The following is a 21632-nucleotide window of genomic DNA, read 5'->3' as shown; positions in this document are numbered from 1 at the left end:
TTCTCCTTCTCCTCCTCCTCCTCCTCCTCCTCCTCCTCCTCCTCCTCCTCCTCCTCCTCCTCCTTCTTCTTCTTCTTCTTCTTCGCTGTTGTATAATTCCACATCAGAAGGAGGAACTCACAAATCATTTATTTAGCCTTTGAAAGGACAGTCTCTGGGGTCGTGAGTATCAGACTTCATCTATGAAATCTCTCTGAGATGTCCTTTGCAAACCACACGGACATAATCTGTTGTTGTTCCATTTTAGGTCAGCCTGGATTCTCGAGTTAGGGAGGTGATCAACAAGAACCTGCTGGACCCGAGCCCTCACATGTATGAAGACGCCCAGCTCCAGATCTATACCCTGATGCACAGGGATTCTTTCCCAAGATTCTTGAACTCGCAGATCTACAAAGCCTTTGTGGAAAGTACTGCCAACTCTTCTTCTGAATCGTAACTTTCATGGGAAAGGCCAAAAAAAAAAAAAATCACTTCAGAGGGCTGGGATGGGAAATATAAGTAGTTAAATGACACCAGAAATTGAGTTCCTGGAGAACTACAGGTTGGCACCCTCGGGCTGCTGGCAAGAGACAACCATGAGGGTCTTTGTCTCCATTTTTAATCAAGGTTACCCATGATTCTGTTTGGAGAAAAGTCTATACGAGACAGTGAATTGCCAAATTAAGTTTGTTTATTCAACACTTGTTCTCCTTGCAAGCAAACTGTGTTCCTAGTCCTCTGAGCAGTCTCCTAGTGCATCTCCAGAGGCCGCATGTGCAAAGTACAACTGCTTTGTCTGCCACTTAGCTGTACTATTTCCTCAGTAGCATACCTTATATCTGTAATTAAGGACTTTTGTGCAATATGGTCTCTTAGAAACAATCGCCAACAAATTGGCTGTGGTTTGCATTTTTTAAGCATAATCTGATACAAAAAAAAGGCTATTTTAAACATGTAACAGTGATATTTAACCATGCTACATACTATGTTTAGTACAGGGACTTTGAAGCCAATTTTTCTGTACATGGAAAGAAAAAGTTAGCTGACCATCTCTGCCTGTGGATGGGTCTTAGTCTGAGAGCCCTCTGGTTGTTCACTGCCCAAACTCTGGAATTTTCATTACAGCAGAGTTTGCTCTGTTTTAAAAAAGAAAGAAAGAAAGAAAACAACAACAAAACCTAACAGTGATAAGAAAAATTTAAAAAGCACAAAATCGGCTGAAGATACCCTGTCTCGTTGAAAAATCCAAGAGTGATACTCTTTTTAGGTATTTCATACAAGAAGAAATGAGTCTATGTATATATCAAATGTCCAATACTATAACTAATTTATTAAAGAATGGCTCTCCAGTTCTAAATTAGTCATGTAAAGTTATGTATGTCAGCAAGAAAATAATAATGTGCTTGCTGATCCAGTTTGGGACTATAAAGCAAAAGATCTAGTGAGGAATGCCTACGTGTAGCACTGTGAAAACATCTCGAGGAATTGCATCTGGCATGTGGCATATTTGCCTTGAACGTATAATCCAGTGAAAAGTTTAAGTTTTTCCTAAGCCAACATTTTATAAAGGGTTATGAAGAAGAAAATCTCCGATGTCAGACCTTAACTGTTTTCATGTAGTATCTCAAGAAAGATTTATTTTAACATTGTTAAAAACAATTAACCCTCATCCACAATTAAAAGGCAGTACAGTGCTCAAATATTTTAGCTGCCAATATTATTTTTTGTAATTACATTAACTCTTTACATGAAATACTCACTTGACCCTGGCATGTATTTCTGACCTTCAGAACAGTGTCGTATTGTGCACAAAACCAAAATTACAATCAATTTCATATTTATATCAAGGTCTTATCTTTCAATATCAATATCCCCTGGAGACTATTTTTTTAATCTTAAACTCAATGAATATAATGTTGAGTAATCTAAAAAAATGGAAGATTTAAAAAGATTTATATCCACTGAGAATACTGGCCTTATATTAAGGATGATATTTAATTATAGGTTTTATTTGTCATTTTTTAACTACCTCTCATTTTTAATTTATTAAACATATTTTTTTAAAAAGAAAAGTTTGGAGTTTTCTTTTTAAATTTATGTTACTTGAAAGGTTGGCATCATGTTTCTTTTTCCATAAATTTAAAACATTTCAAGAATTGTTTTTTAAGTGAGTATGATTTTCTAACTTATATAGAATTCAGGAGCTATGATTAAAAGGGCTATTACCTATTCCCTATGCAAATATTTTAGCTGTTGCAGTGTTTGACGAAATGGGATTTTAAAGACAATTTGCAGAGTCGAAAACTAAGCGTTCTGTTTACACTGGCGTCGCTGACTATCCTACCATGTTCAGCACTTTTAAATACATTATTTATGAACACATAGTTAAAGTGCAGATAGAAAGTATTTATAACCGTCATCTTTTAACACATGCCTGTGTTTCTTTTTCTGAAAGTCTTAGTGTATTTAAGATGTGCTTTATTCATGTCACCTAGATATTTACTATTTGAATAGTTTCAGTAATACGTTGAGAAAAAGATAGTTATGAAGATGTTTACAGAAAAAAAATCCTATTTTTTTCCTAAAGAGTCAAGAAATCTTAAAAGGGGCATCGTTGCTTCTATTGTGAAGTCCCATCATTCTGAATCATTTAATTATTTTCTTGATTAGTTTATTATGCTCCTAGGAGTGTACACATATATAGTATGGCATCATACGTGTTTCTGTGTTTGAGGCACAATGAATTGGTGCACGTACCAGGAGATATGTAAAATACTATGACTCTCTGCATGCACAATTGTTTTTGATGTAGACTTTATATTCCTGTTGTTACTGTGGATGCTGGTGACTTACTCTCATAGGTTATCTTTACAAGATGCTTTGGACGATTAGGTGAGTTGTCTGATTGACAATGCAGCTAATATTTTACCAAATGTAGAAGTTAAGGGCCTCCATAACGAGGCCTCGTCTCTAACCTGGGCATTTGCCATGTTTGCATTTCAAAGTTGCTGTGTCTTTTTGGAACCCCAGTTAAGAAGTTTCCCTGAGAAGGTTCTAGAGCACATTTGCACAGTTCGTGTCATTAGCCAGGCCGTGTGAGCAGGTCTGCGCTAAATTCCTATTTCAGGGGCGAGGGTTCCTGACTTCATTCCAGAATGTTTCAAGTTTGGAAGGGTGTGTCTGTGGATTTATAACTATACCAGTTTTTACAGTACGGTATGATTTCTTCAGTTTCAATCACAGAGCTATCATAAACAAACAAAAGCCCTCAACTGGTGTCTCTGCCACCATTTCAAGAGCACAACATTTGCTTTATTCAATTTTGATTTCATCCCTAGCGAGTATATAGCTCCCTGGGGAAAATACTAGCACTTTAAAATGAAGCACCTTGTGGTTTAAATTGCCAAGATAACTTTTTATGTTCTTAGAATCTGCGAATACACAGAAGAGGTTAATGCACTTTCTATAGTACCTGTCTATAGACATATCTATTAAGGAAAGAAAAGTAGGTGATGTAGATGATGTATACAGAGGTGACTTGAAAACAGAGGTCTTGAGAGGTGGATCTTCCAAATAGACATGCTAACACTGGATGGATGACTCTTCTCTTTCTGGCTTATTATGATGTTATCCAGGGTTATCACAGATGCTCTGACAGTATGACAAGGCACATAGGAATATGAGCAAAACAGGATTTTGATACTGAAATTGTGAAATGCAAAAGTCAAAATTATAATATGGTCTTTAAAAAATTCATACAATATTTATATATAACCAGTTTTCACAGTGAGTCGCCATGCCTGGATTGTTTATTAGTGCCCTCCAATGCCTCCTAGTATAAAGTGTGTGCTACATTTATTTGATAGTTCAGTGTCAAAGGACTATAGAACTAGATAAAGGCTTATTTGTTGAAAACAAATACATGTCTCTCCCTATTGTGATGGTTTAAAATAATACTTGAATTTTAATTTAAGTCTATTCTTTTTTTTCTCTATAATTTTTTAATCTTCTCGGAAAAAGTCACATTGTAATTGTGGAAACCACACTCAAAACAAATAAAAAAATCAGGTGCTTTGGTGAAGATTTTTAAATGGAAGAAACAAAATTAACCATAGGAAAATAACCTTTTGAAAAACCACCAATTTGTTTTTAAACAGCTAGAAGATATACTTAGAACCCGACATAACATGGATTTTGAATACTTTAAGATTTATGTACTATTTTGAAATAGGAAAGAATGTCAAAAGATTGGCTTACCTATCTATTTGGATTGCCAGTTAATGACCAATTTCCAAAGGAAGTCGATTATTTGGGTATTCTTTTCTGTTTTTAAATATTCAATGTTAATATACAATGCCATCCTTAGAAAGGAGTATCCCACGTGTAATCATTTTAATAATTCTTCACTTGCCACAACTGCCAACATTTACCACTAAAACATCTGAGACCGTACTTCAGAATGTATCTGCAAGATTTTAATATCATTGCAACACACAGTGTGCATTGAGAAGTATTGGCTCCCAGCAGCAAACTTTGAGTTTTGTGTATGTTTAGAAAAATATTACTCTTACAGATATAGTCCAACACAGCCGTAAGTGACATGTTTTCCCCATCAGTTTAAGTGAATATTCCAGACCATCATTTCTAGTGAGAACACAGAGGAAGTGGGTGTTGCCTTAGTTGGGCAGATGGGGCTGGGGACTCATTCAATTCTTGTGACAAAGGCTCTGCATTGGGGAAAGCAGGTATCAAAAGTACTCATAATGATAACCAACGTTTTAATGTCATGTGGACAACCTGAAGTTCAAGTCCCCCTCATGTCTTGTGCCAAATGTTTTCTGTTGCACGTTTTTCTGTTGATGTATCCCTTCATTACAGCATTTCAGCTTTTTAAATAGTTAGCGATTTGAGTTTTAAACCGATAATTTAATTGTCTTAGGCTTGGGCACATCTCCTTTTGCAATGACCAAACTGATTTCAACTGGTATCCAGAGATGGTAGAAAAGTCACTATCCTTTCTGAATCTGTCTCTTCATCCGAACATGAAGAATATTAATTATGGGGTGGTCATGGGAACAATGGTATTGAGTATGATAATTTATCAGAGTTCTGCAGGCCAGTAATAGTCTATAGGAAGGTCTATAGTCAATGTCATTTTAATATATTTTCTCCCAAATTTTTCCTTTAATTTTTTTAGGTTAGCATACAAAAACGGGTTTTATTACAACATTTTCATACAGATGTTTTATTATATCTTGTTCTCATTTATTACCCAGCACCTTTCCCTGTGCTCTCTACTCTACTTTCTTTGTTGATTATTTGAAACATATTTGCAAAATCTAAATATGAACATGCACACATGTGCGTGCACACACACACACACACACACATGCGCACACACACACAAAGACGGAGACATAGGAAATAAATCAACATTCCCAAGGATAGGAATAATATAAAAATCAAGTTATTTACCAATATACCAAGTATGTCAGTAGATGATAGAGACAACTGTAATTTCATAAAGCACCATTTAAAAAACCATCTTTTTAATAGTAGTGTGATTTTTGTCAATTCTATCATGAAACTGTGAGTGGAAAGACTGATAACAGTTGCTATGTGTTTCATCAAATTTTAGAGTATTTCCAGCCTTTATTGAAAGATCACAAAGACAGTACAGAATGGCCTCATGTGCTCTACCCCTGTGACAGCCATTAGTCACAGTTAAAGAGTAGTGTTGACTCATTGAGTCTGTATTCCACTCCAATACCAGATGCTTTACCCAATGTCTTCTCTCTGCTCCTACATCTGGTAACAACGTGACCATTTGTTGTTACCTCTCCCGTGGCTCCTTTCAGCTGTGACTTTCTAGAAGTGTTCTTGTATCCTTCATAACCTTGACAATTTTGAGAGGAAGCAGACATCTATTGTGCAGAGCATCACTCTGCTGGGATTTGTCTAGGTGTTTGTGTGTGTGTGTGTGTGTGTGTGTGTGTGTTTAGATAGGAGTTTTTGTTTTCTAGAAGGAATAGTGTTATTCTTGTCTTGTTATTGTAAAGATTTATTTTGATTTTATGTGTATGAGTGTTTTGTCCACATGTACATATGTGACCATATGTGTGCAGCACCTCAGAGGCCAAAAGAGTCCCCAGGAATGGGAGCTACAGATGGTTTTGAGTCCCCCCCTCTTCCCTGCCGCCATGTGTGTGCTGGGAACTGAACCCCGGGTCCTCTGCAAGAGCAGCAAGTGCTCTTAACTGCTGAGCCACCTGTCCATCCCTGAATAGCGCCAAGTTTTTTACAGGACATCAAAGGCACATGCCAGCAGGCTAACGACTCTTGCTTTGGGCTCTTCTTTGTTGTTGTTGTTGTTTACCTATCACCTGGTTGAAGCATCCTGTTCTGAGTAGCCTCTCTGCTGTTGAGTAATACACACGCACAAGAGGGTGTCTTGGAGGAAACAGCCTGTTTACACTGGGCAAGAAAAACAAACAAAAGCAATTCTGGCAGATTTCTTAGCACAAAATACTAGGCTCTTTTAAAAGATTACTACCAAATACTATAACGAACATGCAGTGAGTGAGGAAGTGACATGGATCAAATTCCAAACCAGTGTTAGCTTGAATATTCACTTAAAAGCGTAACCGATTCCCCTCTCCCTGACACACCCTGTGTACTTACCTAGATCCTGCGCACATGCTGGATTTGAAGATTTTAGTCTCATTAATTGTAGCAAGTGGTTATTTATTACTCGTGTTTAATGCTTTCCTGTGTACCATCCACTGAGCAATGTATGCTACGCTGAAGTGGTGTGGAAGACTTGATGTTGCCCCTCTAGCTTTAGCCTGTTCGTCACGGTGTTTCTTGTGTCTGACTTTAAAGTGTTCTCAAAATACTAAAAAGTATTTTCATGAATTTGATTCTGTGAAACTTATCGTCTTGAACATGTACAATTTCCTACTTCCATGCTCATTCTATTTAGTAATCTATTTCCATATTTTGTATTCTACCAATATATTTATTAGTGGACCAGGAAAAGTTTCTGGGTACATGAATGCAAGAGTAACCATGCTTGGCTATTTCATAATACTGAAGTAACTGTGGGTACTCATAACTGAATAGATAATCCAGATTCTTTTCTTGCAGTTTGTTTTTCTGCATTTTTATTCCATTGAATAGATTTTATCATTTACCTATGTACAATAATAGACTTCCTGGAAGTGCTACAATTTTTACCATGTAATAGATTTGAGCATGACAATAATGTAAGAAAACTCAGAAGTCTCTAAGTGTATCTGAGTTTTCAAAGTAAATCAAATAACAGGTGTTTTCATTTAACTATATTGTGGAGATTTATGGATATTATTATAAAATGCATATGCATTACACTGATTTTCTTAAAATGTTTTGAATTAATAAAGAATTCTCCATGTATCCTTAGACAAGTTATTGTGTGCTCATTGGCCTACCACTATCTGAGTATAAACTGTCTGAGTATAATGACTTCTGGTGGATTCTTTACACCGTTATGTAACATTAGAGTACCTTTTATAAGTAGTAAAATATATTCTTGAAGTAACTGATGTCTTGAAAAGTGCAGTGGAGGGATTTCTCACACTAAATTCAAAATACTCTCACCATAATTTCTGTGGCAGAAAAAAATAACTTCAAAATTGAGTTTAGTGTTAGAAATAACTTTTCCTAATAGAAAACCTCATGGTACTACTATTCTATACTCAGGTCAGAATACAAACAAAACTGGTCTCAACCTCCATCTTAAAACTAAGCATTTACATAGTATCATTTGAATACACAAGGATAAGGGAAATTTTAAGTACTGGAATGTAGTGGGTAGCCATTCCAGCTTGGATCTGGAAGTTCCAACCCCCATTGAGACTCTGGCAACTGTCACGCCTACGAGGCAGGGCGAGGGGAGGCGCCTGGGGACCCTAGAGCTGGATGGGCCAGAGCTCTCTCTGTGCGCTCTCTCGGTGCCGGGACGTTGAACGGTGAAGGTGGACTGTGCAGAGCTCTGGCCCGGCTCCGGCCCAGCCAGCTCAGTCGGTAGAGCAGGAGACTCTTAATCTCAGGGTCGTGGGTTCGTGCCCCACATTGGGCGCCAGATATTGGAGAAATTATTTTGGCCACTCCACGTAGTTTAAAGGATATTTATTTAATGGCATAACTCACAAATTAAGTAATGGGTAGGTCGCAGGGTCTGGGGAAGGTGTAACGCAGTCCAGTGGTGTTCTCTGGAGCTCTGCACAGTCCACCTTCACCGTTCAGCGTCCTGGCACGGAGAGAGCACACAGAGAGAGTGCTGGCCCATCCAGCTCTCGGGTACCCAGGCGCCTCCCCTCGCCCCGCCTCGTAGGTGTGACAGTTGCCAGAGTCTCAATGGGGGTTGGAACTTCCAGATCCAAGCTGGAATGGCTACCCACTACACTGGAATTGCTTGCTGATGTTTGAAGGGCCACTTTATTTTTTTTACTTCAGTACCCGTGTATTTGATGCTAAGGATTGATTAGATATGATGCAAAATTCGGGATTTTGGGGGGAATTTTGTAATTAATAGTTTTAATTAGTTTTCACTTTAAGAGTACATATATATGTATATACATATATATACATTGGTTTTTCGAGACAGGGTTTCTCTGTGTAGCTTTGTGCATTTCCTGGAACTCACTTGGTAGCCCAGGCTGGCCTCGAACTCACAGAGATCCGTCTGGCTCTGCCTCCCGAGTGCTGGGATTAATGACGTGGGCCACCACCGCCTGGCAAGAGTACCATTTTGTTCTACAATGAAGATAGTTTGATCAGCAGTGAACCACCACCGTAAAAACAAACAAACAATGTTGCTGGAGGGCTTCTCTCCAGGTTCCATCAAGCCCGCAGTCTCACAATCCACGTATAAAATAATCACTCAGATGCTTATATTACTTATAAACTGTATGGCCGTGGCAGGCTTCTTGCTAACTGTTCTTATATCTTAAATTAATCCATTTCCATAAATCTATACCTTGCCACGTGGCTTGTGGCTTACCGGTGTCTTCACATGCGGCTTGTCATGGTAGTGGCTGGCAGTGTTTCTCTGCCTCAGCCTTCTGCTTCCCAGAACTCTCCTCTCTCCTTGTCCCACCTACTTCCTGCCTGGCCACTGGCCAATCAGTGTTTTATTTATTGACCAATCAGAACAATTTGACATACAGACCATCCCACAGCAAAACAACAGCACCCCCCCCCCAAAAAAAAAAAAACAGCTAGTAATCCTGTAGAGTTCATACACTGAGCTTCAAGCCCTGCTTTCCCAAGAGTGGTTTGGCTGTATTTATTCACTCCCTGTTATCCACGTCTCTTGTGGGCTGTGGTTAAGTCTTTCGGATCTTAGCAGTTAGCAGTTAGGAGGATGGGATGGATACTGGAGATAGGCCTTTGATATTTTTCAGTGTAAGGCTGGAGACTGAGCCTTGAGCAAGATAAGTGAGTACTCCCGCTGTGAGGAAAAGTTCCAGAGCAGAAGGAAAGCAGGTTTTTGAAGGATTCCTTGTGTTGTATTTTGTTAGTTTTAACATGGATTTGCGGGGGAGGGGAGCAAGAGCAGAGTGAAAGAGCAATAGAGAATTGGACTGAATGGACCAGAACGTGAGACAGGATGTCGTGAAAAAGCTGGGGAATGATGTGTAGGTGATGAAAGGAAAACAGATACATTTTGTTAGCATCACTTGGAGGTCGTGGTAGGTTACACCTGTCTTGGGAAGGAACCTAACTCATCTGTCAGACAAACAAAATAGGAAAAAGAAGAGGAGAAAACACGGATGACCATCCTAAAATTCACTCTTAGAGACTGGGGACAAATGACTCCCGTGGCTGTGATCTCTGAGCCTGCAGGGCACTCGACTATCTTCATGGCTCTTCAAGTCCCCATGCAGACTTGGGAAGCAAACCCTCACTTTCAAATAGCAGAGAAGTTGCTGCAGGCCTGGCCTGGCCATCCCTAGAACTGGCCAGCCTTACAACTCAGCCCGGAGGCGGGGTCAAAGCTTCCTAGGGGCGGGGCCGAGGCCTGAGCCTCGACTGAAGGCGGGGCCGAGGCGTCTGAGTTCCGCCTGGAGGCGGGGTTGAGGCTTTGGAGCTCCTCCCCTAGAGGCGGGGCCGAGTCGGTGGAGCTCCTCCCCAGAGGCGGTGGAACTCCTCCCCTAGAGGCGGGGCCGAGGCGGTGGAGCTCCTCCCCTAGAGGCGGGGCCGAGGCCTGGACGCTCCCTTCCCTCCCCTTGGTAATGGATGCGGGGCCGCGGCATCGGAGCTTCCCCCTTGGAGGCGGGGCCAAAGTTTCGAGGCTTTCTCCCCACCCCCGGAGGTGGGGCCCAGGCCTTGGCGATCCCCTGCGCCGGAGATGGAGCCACATTGGAGCTCCACCCCTGGAGGCCCGGGCCGAGGAAGCTGAGCTCCCACCCTCCTCGGAGGTGGTGCCGAGGCATTGGGGCTCCCCCTCGGGAGGCCGGGTCGGAGCTTCGGAGCTTCCCCCTTGGAGGCGGGGCCGAGGAAGCGGAGCTTCACCGCCTTGGAGCTCCCCCTCTCCTCCCGGAGGTTGGGCCGAGGCACCCGGGCTTTGCCCTGCGTTCCCTTGGAGACGGGGCCGAGGGGGTGGAGCCCCGTCACCCGAGGCGGGGCCCAGGAGCCAGCGCTCGGGCTGGAGGCGGGGCAAACGCCTCGTGGTCGCCCCGCCCCTTCACCTTTTGGCTTTAGGACACCTAGCGGCTTTCCCACGCCTTGCCGGAAGCCCTCTCATCATTTCCGGCAGAACTTTTAAAGGCAGTCCTAGAGCACTTGGAGCCCAATCCTTCCGAGAGCCTTGCTTGCTCGGCTACGGTGTGCGCTCGGTCAGGATGCGGAGCGGGTTTCTGAGCGGTGCCCGACGCCTGTGGGCCTTCCGCGGCCTCAGCCGCACTACGCCGCCGCCCGAGGAGCTCTTTGCCCGCGAAGGGCCCCTACGGGCCTTCCTGGAGCGCCGGGCAGGCTCGGAGACCGGGGGTCTGGACGCCGGGGGACCTCAGCTGGCAGCGGCAGCCCGGCTGCTCAGCGAGAAGGAGCGGGAGTTGCGGGACACCGAATCCTTGCTGCAGGGTAAGCCTCCGGCTGCAGCGGGTTTGGAAGCCATCTGCATTCCCGACCTCAGGCTCTGCAGGCCTCCCTTAACACAGTGCTCTGCCCATCAGTCATCAGAAGTTACTAAGGTTCTTAGTTGCCTCCCCTCCCCTCCTGGCAGCTCAAATGCTCAGGAAAGAAGAGGTAGTCCCTGCGACCGACTTTGCAGCCCGGTGCCTTTATGGTATTGACCTGTTGCAGTGTGAGGTGTGATGCACTGGAGAGTTAGAACCCTAGCCCTGGAAATCCGAGTTCTCTGCACGTTTCCCTCGAGATTTCTCTGCATTCGAAGCCAAGTCGGAAGCCGAAATGTCTGGTTACTGAAGTGGGAACTCTAGGCTTGATTCAGAAACCTTGTCTCATTAAAGAAAGTAAGAAGAGGGATTGAGATTGATTTCCTGCATCAACCCCGGGCCTCCACATTTATGTGTGCCCACACATATGCAAACATGCATATTCATAGACACACACAAAAATGGGAATAAAAAGTAAGGATTTGAAATTTCAGTATAAAGAGAAGTGCGGAAAAACAGGAAGTAGCATTTAAATGGATCTCTAACAAGCGGAGGTGGTTAGGTGGTGTAGAAGTGAATAGAAGGCAGAAGTGATCGACGTGGATATAGGTACCACGTGACAAGCACTGTATGGTGGAAGCATAGAATAGGTACGGGGAGATGGCAACGGAAGAGAAACGGGAAACCAGAAAGAAGAAGGATTAGAATTGTTTCTGTAGACCATGGGCAGTGTCTTACATTTTTAGGGAAAGAAGTGGCGTTATCTAGGGAAAGTCCACTGTGAAGTTAGTGTGGGAATACACGAGTCAGGAGGAAGCTGCTTACCATTCAGAGGAGAGATGTGGTAGGTAGGCACTGAACTGACCTGAAAGACACTAAGAAACCAGATTTGGTGATGTATCATAAAACTAGGGCGGACTTATAAACAGGAGGGGACAGCTTCTGCCATCAAAATGATTCCTATGTTTAATTTAAGTTAGAGATACAAAAGTTGAGTTTTGTTGAGGTAGGGAAAAGAGCTTTGCTTTGAATGCATATTTACATAATACAAATAAACCTGTTAGGATACTGGTACAGATTTCCGTATTGGTCTAGGAGAACTACAGTGTAGGAGAAAGCTGTTGAGCCTGAATAGTCAGAGGGGTCAGGGTAGATACTAAAAAATCAAAATTGGCAGAGACCATAACAAGGCAGAAATGCATAATAAAGTACACCTGAGGCAGGAGGAGAAGAAACCATGAGTTCCAGAGGAATAGGCAGACCTTTGGGACTGGGAAGGAATTCGTTAAATGAATTTGTAGAAACTAATAATTACTTAGAAGAAACAAGATCGTGCCAATACCTGACATAGGATAAGCTCACCCTTTTCAGCTTATACTGAAAAACACCTTTACATTTGGTGAGTTTGCCAAAGAGAATTTAATTAAAAGTCTGATTAATGTAATCAGGAAATCCAAAAATAAGTTCTAGTTATCAAGAGTTAACTGTTTTATTTCCCAACAGTTGGGGTGGGGAAACTGAAGTTGACAACAAGCAATTACTTAAAGAACTGGAGAAAACAAAACCCTGTAGTGTGGAGAAGCTGTAGAGCTTAGAGCCATAACGTTGCCCTAAGGCAGGCTCTGGATATGTACTGTCCCACCTCCCGTCGATGTAGATTCTTATCTATCATTAGCACACACACAGGCAAACTGTGTGCACGTTTGCTGTTTCAGAGAGAAAACGGTTTGTAATCCCCCTTCCCAGGCTGTATATGTCCATAGAACAGAAAAACAGGAATGAGAAAGTCCATCTTTAAGTCAGAAGTGAGAACTCTAAGATAACATAATGATAAAAGCAGAGGTGAAAGAAATAGTTTATGTAAACATTGGGCAGACTCCAACAGTGCTTTGGGTTGGATACTTACTTTATCCGTGGAAACTAAGACTAACTTTGGACTGACGGCAGCTTTCAATTTTTGTTTAACTGTTAGAACCTTTTGTGCCTCTTCTGGGCATTCTATCTAGTTAAATGTATCCTTGTGGTATTGTAAAGTTATGGTAACTTGTCTAGTTATTGGGGTTGCCGAGAAAGCACAACTGTGAAGAGCACTTGCTGCTCTTGCAGAGGACCCAGATTTTGTTCCCTGCACCGTGTAGCCTCTCACAGCTGTCTGTAACTCCAGTCATCGGTGATCCAGCACCCCATTCTGGCCTCTTGGCACAGCATACACTTGCTGTACATACATACATACATGCAGGCAAATAATCAATCATACATATCAAATAAAACGAATAAACATTTTTAAAATTTAACTTTTTGTGTGTATTTTGCCTGCATGTGTACACGTGTACCATATGCATGCCTAGTGCCCACCATAATAATATGAGGGGGTCAGATCCCCTGGAACTGAATTAGAAATGGTTGTGAGCCAACATGTGGGTGCTGGGAACTAAGTCTAGGTCGTCTGCAAGAGTCGCAAGTTCTTTTAATTGCCAAGTGTTTCTCAGTCACTTAGATTTTTTTCTCTCAAAGTCTATTATCATGGCTTCTGTGGAGGTGAATTCAACACTAATTAAGAAAAACTTAACCGCTGCTCTTTTTCTTAGATGAGAATGAAGATTTAAAGAAACTTGCAGAGAGTGAAATTGCTTTGTGTCAAAAAGAAATAACTCAGCTGAAGCATCAGGTATGGTATGTATACAAAGAATAGAGCATCCATGCCACTATTCCTTATGCATTTCATTACAGGTTTATAAGAGTCCAGAAAAGTAACCTGTTGCAATTTAGATAGACCTTTTTGTTGCTGTTAGTCTTTCTTTATTTTTGTATGAATATTTGTCTGCAAGTGTGTTTGTGTACCACAAACATGCCTGATGCCATTGGAAGCCAGAAGGTGTCACATCCCTTGGAAATGGAGGTATAGAGATTGTAAGTTGCCTGACGTGGGAACTGAACGCAGGTCCTCTGGAAAAGTAGTCATTGTTCTTAACCACTGAGCTATGTAAACGGAAGTTTTTCTCTGTCCCGCACGATCCTGCAGTCATTTCCAAATAATCACTCAGAGGCTTATATTAATTATAAACGTTTGGCCGATGGCTCAGGCTTATTACTAGTTAGCTCTTACATTTAAATTAACCCATATTTCTTATGTGTGCTTTGCCACGTGTTTCGTGGCTTGTTACCTCATTTTCTATACATCTTGCTTCCTCCGCAGCTGGCTGTAGTCTCCTCCAATCAGTGTTTTATTTATCAACCACATCAGAGCAACACATTCCCAGCATACAGAGCGACATCCTCAGCACCACTCCACCCTCCGTCTCAGTGATTGCACCGCTTAACCTTGTTCTGCCTGGCTGTTGGCCAAAGCAGCTTTATTTATCAACCAGTGAGAGCAGCACACGTTCACAGTGCACAGACAGGCATCCCACAGCAGTCATCGCCCTTTCTCCAACTCTAGACTTTTGTAGCTCTTGTCTGTCTTACTGGGGAACAAGTGACAAACTTTCATCTGTTGCAGGCCTACAACATGATGTTTCTCTTGTGTGCACACTCCATGAAGGGATTACCAGTGTCAAAGGGGGTTTTAAAGCAGAAAATGTTATTCTTCCTATCTTTCAAATTCTTCATGCTACAAGACCTGTGTACTGTACAGCTCTCACTGATAAATTCATGTACCAGCTCTTACTGGGAAGGCAATGAATAGGAAAGATTATAGAGTGATGGCAAACTGAACTTTGAAGGGGCAAGAACGTGGCTTTTGTTGATAGAGTGCCAGTCCTAAACTTCCAAAATCAAGTTTTCTCTCCCATGTTAAGGAAGCGTAACTGCTAAATGCAGTTTTCCTTCCATGTTAGGTTTGTATTTCAAGAGAGGAGAATTTCTTTTGCACACTACACGCGGTATAATACTCCCAGCATTTAATTCCAAACTATATCTGAATAGGGAGTTGATAGAAAGTGTGCAAGATTCCCAAAGTGGGGGTTGGAGGCGTAGCTTAGTTATTGGAGGGTTTATCCAGCATTGTGCAGCCCTGAGTTTAGTCCCCAGCACCACATAAAAGCAGTGTGGTGGTGCATAGCTCTAGTCCCAGCACTGAGGAGGTGGAGGCAGGAGCATCAGAAATGAAAGAATTCCAAGAAGAAATAAAAACAAACCTGATTATCAAAAGTAGATGCATTTCATAATACTTAAAATATAACTGAAAATTAATACCTTAGTGGAAATTATGCATTATATATTTGTAGTTAGCAAGATGATCAAACTGTAGTGAAGAACAATATTAAATGATTTGTTTAGAGAAACGGGTTACATACTAAATTCTCTAATTTTATAGCTTTGGGCACTGGTTTGACTAGTTCTTAGTCACAGGAAGGTGCTGTCTTTGTGTTCACAGATCATCTCCCTTTTGGTTCCTTCAGAAGAAACAGACGAGAGTGACTTGATCCTGGAGGTGACTGCGGGTGTGGGTGGTCAGGAAGCCATGCTTTTCACTTCCGAGATGTTTGACATGTACCAGCAGTACGCTGCCTTTAAAAGATGGCATTTTGAAACGTTGGACTATTTCCCAAGTGAACTAGGTCAGTGTTTTAGTTAGGTTTCTGTGGCTGTGATGAGTACCGTGACCAATAGCAACTTGGGGAAGAGAGGGTTTGTTTCATCCTTCAGTTACAGTACTGCGAAGAGAAGTCAGGGCAGGAACTCCAGGATGGAATGTAGAGGCAGGAAACACAGGCCATGGAGGAAAACCGCTTACTGGCTGGCCTAGCCTGCTTTTTCATAGACCCCAAGACCCTCTGCCCAGGGCCAGCACTGCCCTCTGCCTCAGTCCAGTGGTCCTCGTACGTTAGTCATCCGTCAGGAAAAGGGCTCAGACTTCCCGACGGTCAGTGTTGTCCCCGCTTCTCAGGTGAAGTTGCTTCTCAGGTGGCTCTAAACAGCACTGTTCGAAGTGGAGTGATTTGTTTTTGTAAAGCATTGATTCATCTACATTATGTCCTGGAAAAGGGTTGGCAAGATGGTGATCCGAACTTATTTGTAAGGACTAAGTAGTTATATGCCCAATATTTACCTAATGGTTTTAAATAAAGATACCATTTTGAAATCTCTTATAAAGTACGATGGAAAGCCATTCCATATGGTATGTATAATCACTTGTAGCTTTGAAAAGTGGTTTCAGAATACTCTGGGCTCACAACTGTAATCTTAGCACCCAAGAGGCCGAGGCAGAAGAATTACACTGTTCAGGACTAGTGTGGGCTACAAGAGAACCTGTCTCAAAAAGAAACCAACCAGTGGTCTGTTAGATGTTACTGTTGTGAATTCCTCAGCATTGGGATTTAATAACTGCACAGTAACACTGGTGATTAAGGTGCTGGAAAGCTGTAGTTAGAAGCACTTGCTGCTCTTGGGAGGACTTAAATTCAGTTCCCAGCACCCATGTGGTAGCTCACAAACCCCCCCCCCCCATAAATCCATTTCCAGTGGATCTGATGCTGCCTTCTGACTCCACATGCACCTGGCACACATGTTACACATATATGCATGTACAGAGTTAAAGCACTCAGACATAAAATTAAATGAATCTAAATAAAGATTACGTATTGAAATACCAGATATCAAAGACTTGCTAAAGTTCTTCAATGTGCTTGTCCTCTGTATTTTTAGTTATTTTGTGGCTCTTTTAACACATTTAATGAAAACACATGTGATGGTCAATTTAAACAATGCATGGCAGAATGGTAAAAAGAATTCAGTTCTCCCTGTGTTTTCAAGGTGGCCTTAGGCATGCGACAGCCAGCATTGGAGGTCCAGAAGCCTATAAACACATGAAGTTTGAAGGAGGGGTACACAGAGTACAAAGAGTGCCAAAGACGGAGAAGCAGGGCCGCATCCACACCAGCACCATGACAGTGGCAATTTTGCCCCAGCCTGCTGAGGTAAAGCATAGTAATGGAGCTGGCACAGGGCCGCTCTCCCAGCAACTGTAACCTTATTGTTTGGATTTTCCTTTCCTATCTTGAGTTACTCTTGAAAATTTGATTGAAGAAATGTCATTTTACAACGGATGGTAAGAATGAAAAATGTCTGTAGATTGTCCAGATTACACTGGGTTTTTCTCCAGCAGTAAACGGGCCGTGTCAGCCTCCCTCATGCGTCAGGTGACACTTTTGAGGGCCTCACTTGGCGTGGCAGGGTGGTTTCTCCAGGTGCCGTCAGAAAAGGGCACAGTTGCTGCCTCTGACCCGGCTGTGTTAGAAAGGCCCCGCCCGAGTGTGCGTCCCACCCCACAAAGCAAGTTCTCAGTCTATAATTTCTCTTCTGCCAAAAGTGACAAGTTAATTCACTTAAAAAATGAAATAGGAATGATTTGAGGGTTTCTACCTACTATTTTTAAGAAAAAGTCCTATTTAGATGTATGATAGGAAGGCTTTCCTTCCTTGCTTTTAGTATCTGTGAGAAGACTGAGGAAGAGAACAGCCGAGTCAGTGTCAGGAGTCCAGATAGCTTCTAGACCACGGGAGTGAGGGTTAGGTTTCGTCTAGCTTTTCTAGCAACTCTTAGAGGGGTTATCTTACTGCAAGATGATTGACATGCCATAGATCAGTCTCTAGTTGTTCATGGAACACGTTTTTAAACATGGTGCTGTAACACGAATTGTTAGAAAGTCTTATTAATAAAAAAAAACAAACCCAGAGCCAGGGTATTGGGGTGAACACTGGAAGATCAGAGAAGCCGAGCAAGCCACAGCCACCTCACCTTGCCAATTCCTCAGCTGATCCTGTTTCCTCAGACTGGAAGCCTGATTAAGCTTTTAGGCTTTCAGCAGCAGTTCAGCTGAGATGCATTTGGATGAGGACTCAGAGGCTTCCAGTCTGAGGAAACAGGACCAGCTGAGGAATTGGCAAGGTGAGGTAGCTGTGGCTGGTTCTGTCTCTCTGATCTTTCAGCGTTCATCCCAATACCTGGCTCTGAGTTTATTTTTATTAATAAGAACTTTTAAGATTCGTGCTACATGGTGTTTCTGATGGTATCTCCTGGGACAGTGCATCATCCTGTTTGATTTCAGTGTTCATGGCATGCATACCCTGAGCTTCATGATCTTTGTCTCCAAATTATTTATAATAAAGTACCATCCCCTCTCTCCCTGAAACAGTTTCATGTACTCAAACTGCTATTATTTTCTGTTTTCTCTGCTAAAGTCTTTGAATTCAGCAAAATTTTATATTTTCTACTTTTTAAAAAAAAATCATGTTTATGTGTGTGGATCTGTGTATATGTGGCCCATGGAGACCAGAAGAGGGTGCGGATCCACTGGAGCTGCAGTTACAGAGGCTGGAACCACCTGATGTGTTGACTAACTCAGGTCCTCGTAAGGGCAACACATGCTCTTCACCACTGAGCCACATCTGCAGCCCCAAATCTCCTATTTTTAACTGTCCCCAGTTGCATCATTTGTGAGACAAAAAGCTTAACTTTTGAGGATTAGGGAGTGTTGCTTTTGTTTCCTATTCATTAAAAAAAAGAAAAAAAATTGAAAATAATATCCTAAGTACTATCTATTCTTAAACCGTTTTAAATTTTATGTGAACTCTATGTATGACATGTATTTACAATGTGTAAGTCTCACCTGAAGACAGTTGATACATGCAATTGTTTCTTAAAGTTGCCACTTTTCTTCTTATATCTAGATTAAACTGGTGATTAATCCTAAAGATTTGAGAATTGATACTAAGAGAGCAAGTGGAGCTGGAGGTCAGCATGTAAATACTACAGACAGTGCTGTTCGAATAGTTCATCTTCCTACAGGTATGTACCAACTTTTCCAACACGGAACTTAGAGTCAAGATCAATTTCTGGGGGACTGACTGGCTTCCCACCGAAGCGGACCTTCAGTTGCCAAAAGAAAGTAAATCATTAAGGGCTCTTAACCAATCACCTGATTCTGTAGGTTCTGTGGCTGATGCCATGTAGGTAATTACAAAGCCAGGAAGAGGGAGGGCTAAGCATTAGGAGTTGCCATGGTAGTCACTGTGAAGAGAACAGAGTCCTGCTGCCTGCCAGTTGGGTTTAGAAATATATATTTACTAGAACCTCAGTGAGATAATGACCTGGATTATTTATCAGAAAATGGTCTGAATCGCTACTTATTAGCATTAAGGCTAAGATAGTAACAAGGACCATGGAGGCAATAAAAGCTTTGGACTTCCTACACAGAAACATGATACATGTGTGCAGTTTTAAATACATTTCAGGAGCATCTTTCCCTTGAGACCGTCAAGTCCAAGGCAAGGCAGTTTGAATCTGGATAATTGGGCAGATGGACTGGACACTGCTAAGTAGAGCCATGCTTTGAAGTGTTACTAGAGCCCTGGGGTGGATTGTGAGTGACAGGGATGTCTGGTTTATATGGCTCAGGCTTACCTTAACGGGAACAATACATTTCATTTTTATAAGTCTTTTTTAAGATAGGTAACCAACAATGTGAAAAAGTCTGTATTAAAAGTATTTAAAGTCTTCTGTTAAGAGTCTTGATTTATCTCATAAAAGAACAAAAGGGATAAGAAAGAAAAGGAATAGTCCTTGACAATAAAGATTTTTGTATTAAAATTCTGTAATTCTCATAATGTTATTCAGGCATTGTTTCTGAATGCCAGCAAGAGAGATCTCAACTGAAGAACAGGGAGCTGGCTATGAAGAAGTTACGGGCAAGGCTCTACAGCATGCATCTAGAGGAAGAAACTACCAAAAGATACAACGCTAGAAAGATTCAGGTAAAAATGGATTTAAGAAACCCAAAGATAAAATATGTATGGGTAGTGTAGTTTTTATGTTACTACTGTTCTTGTTTTCATTATAAGGGCAGTACCCATGTACAGTCTCATCCTGTTTTCTATAGTCAAGCGTATTTTTCTCAGATCTGTCAAAGTGTACCAAGTCCCTACTCAGCTTTTAATCCTTGGAACCTATGGAAGCAAGAATAATGGAAGTATGAACCTACTGTTTTGTATTTCATTTTATGCCATATACAGCCTTTCCATGACTTCTTTAGTATGACCACCCATCATCTTTTCACCACTCCAGGATGACACGAATTCCCAGAGATTACATATAAATGTACACATAAATATGCTGCTTCTACCGTTTAAATATCAGCCCCATGCCAGACTCCATCGTTATGTAATCAGTATTTTGCTGGTGGGAAATTAAAGTTTCGGCGTAAGCCAGAGAGCATTGAAGGAGCAGAGGCAGGACTTAGATACCGTGTCTGATTTTAAAGTCTACCTTCTTTTCTCTGTACCATTCCACCATGTCATCTGGGGAGTCAGGGACTTACACTTGGTTCTTGCAATGCTGTAGGCCTTCTGGATCCTAATGCATCTCATGTCTCCCCCGTTTCTTTAGGTTGGAACTAAAGGAAGATCAGAGAAAATAAGAACGTACAACTTTCCACAGAACAGGGTCACAGATCACAGGATAAACAAGTCACTGCATGACCTTGAGAACTTCATGCAAGGAGACTGTCTTCTGGATGACATGATACAATCACTAAAGGACTATTCGGATTATGAATCTCTAGTAGAAATGATTTCCAGAAAAGACTAAGCTACTTTGTAAAGCTGTTTTTTTATACAGACTAGAAAAATCTTAGAGCAAAATCACTTTGTGCCAATATTTAACAGGTATTCTCTTGAGGAATGTAAGGTAACAGTTTCTTGGACTCTACTCTATAAAAAATGAGACACAAAGGAAGACAGTTGTTGTGGAATATTATTTTAAGGTGTGTTACATTTGTTTATGCTGTGGAACATTTGTTTAATGATGCAAAGATGTGTTGCATTCTTTTAATGTTATATTTGTTTAACTCTGTGAAGCTGTGTTACCTGATTGGTCTAGTAAAGAGCTGAGCGGCCAATAGTGAGGCAGCAGAAAGGGTGGGCAGGGCTGGCGGGCAGAGAGAATAAATAGAGGGAGAAATCTGGGAGGAGAAAGAAGGAGCAAGAGAACAAGGAGAGGAGGATGCTAGGGCACAGCCGCACAGCCACACAGCCAGCCACGGAGTAAGAGTGAAAGTAAGATATACAGAAATAGAAGGTAAAAGCCCAGAGGCAAAAGGTAGACAGGATAATTTAAGGAAAGCTGGCAAGAAACAATCCAAGCTAAGGCTGAGCATTTATAATTAAGAATAAGCCTCCATTTGTGATTTATTTGGGAGCTGGGTGGTGGGCTCCTCAAAAGAATAAAAAGAACAAAAATACCAACAACATTTTGGCATTCTAACATAGGCCCGTATTTCCAACAAGTTTTTGTGCAAAATAATAGGTGCTCAAAAATTTCAAATACTAAGCAGAAATATCTTTGTTAATGTGATGTAAAGAGATAGATTCTGACAGTGAAATTGACTAGCATTAAAAGTCAGGTATGCTGGGGCTGAGAGAGAATGGCCTATACGAAGTTCCTAATAAAAGCACATCCTTATAAGGTGCTTCCACAGGGTAGAGTCAGGCCTGTTGT

General features: G+C 41.6%; 2 protein-coding genes across 5 annotated transcripts in view; both read left to right on the top strand.

Moving 5' to 3' along the window:
* Positions 1-7424, top strand: part of Rgs17 (regulator of G protein signaling 17) — a 97390-nt gene extending 89966 nt beyond the window's left edge. For all 3 annotated transcript variants that reach the window (XM_006978079.4, XM_076552835.1, XM_042262347.2), the window contains one exon: positions 248-7424. In XM_006978079.4, the coding sequence (XP_006978141.1) occupies positions 248-436 (189 nt within the window). In that variant the 3' untranslated portion in view covers positions 437-7424. The remainder of the gene's footprint in view (positions 1-247) is intronic.
* A 2633-nt stretch (positions 7425-10057) lies between these two features.
* On the top strand, positions 10058-21384 carry Mtrf1l (mitochondrial translation release factor 1 like). 2 transcript variants are annotated; one of them, XM_006978080.4, is made up of 7 exons: positions 10058-11103; positions 13727-13806; positions 15514-15697; positions 16893-17056; positions 18809-18926; positions 19755-19891; positions 20523-21384. In XM_006978080.4, the coding sequence occupies exons 1-7, from the start codon at positions 10257-10259 to the stop codon at positions 20721-20723; spliced, it is 1731 nt and encodes a 576-aa protein (XP_006978142.2). In that variant the 5' UTR covers positions 10058-10256; the 3' UTR covers positions 20724-21384. The 2 variants fall into 2 exon arrangements, with proteins under 2 accessions (XP_006978142.2, XP_015852271.1); XM_015996785.2 differs by lacking the exon at positions 10058-11103 and having other exon boundaries at positions 13727-13811.
* Positions 21385-21632: the final 248 nt, after the last annotated feature.

This window comes from Peromyscus maniculatus, chromosome 16 (genome assembly GCF_049852395.1).
Source record: "Peromyscus maniculatus bairdii isolate BWxNUB_F1_BW_parent chromosome 16, HU_Pman_BW_mat_3.1, whole genome shotgun sequence".
NCBI classification, from domain to species: Eukaryota; Metazoa; Chordata; class Mammalia; order Rodentia; family Cricetidae; genus Peromyscus; species Peromyscus maniculatus.
Note: the sequence above shows the minus strand (reverse complement) of the source record. Positions and strands in the feature narration are given on the sequence as shown.

Bases quoted from the DNA above. Each gene is read 5' to 3' on its own strand.
- Mtrf1l (XM_006978080.4), top strand. From the start codon at position 10,257: ATGGATGCGGGGCCGCGGCATCGGAGCTTCCCCCTTGGAGGCGGGGCC. The intron at 13,807-15,513 runs GTATGGTATGTA...TTGTGTTCACAG, and splicing joins TAACTCAGCTGAAGCATCAG to ATCATCTCCCTTTTGGTTCC. The intron at 17,057-18,808 runs GTAAAGCATAGT...TCTTATATCTAG, and splicing joins TTTTGCCCCAGCCTGCTGAG to ATTAAACTGGTGATTAATCC.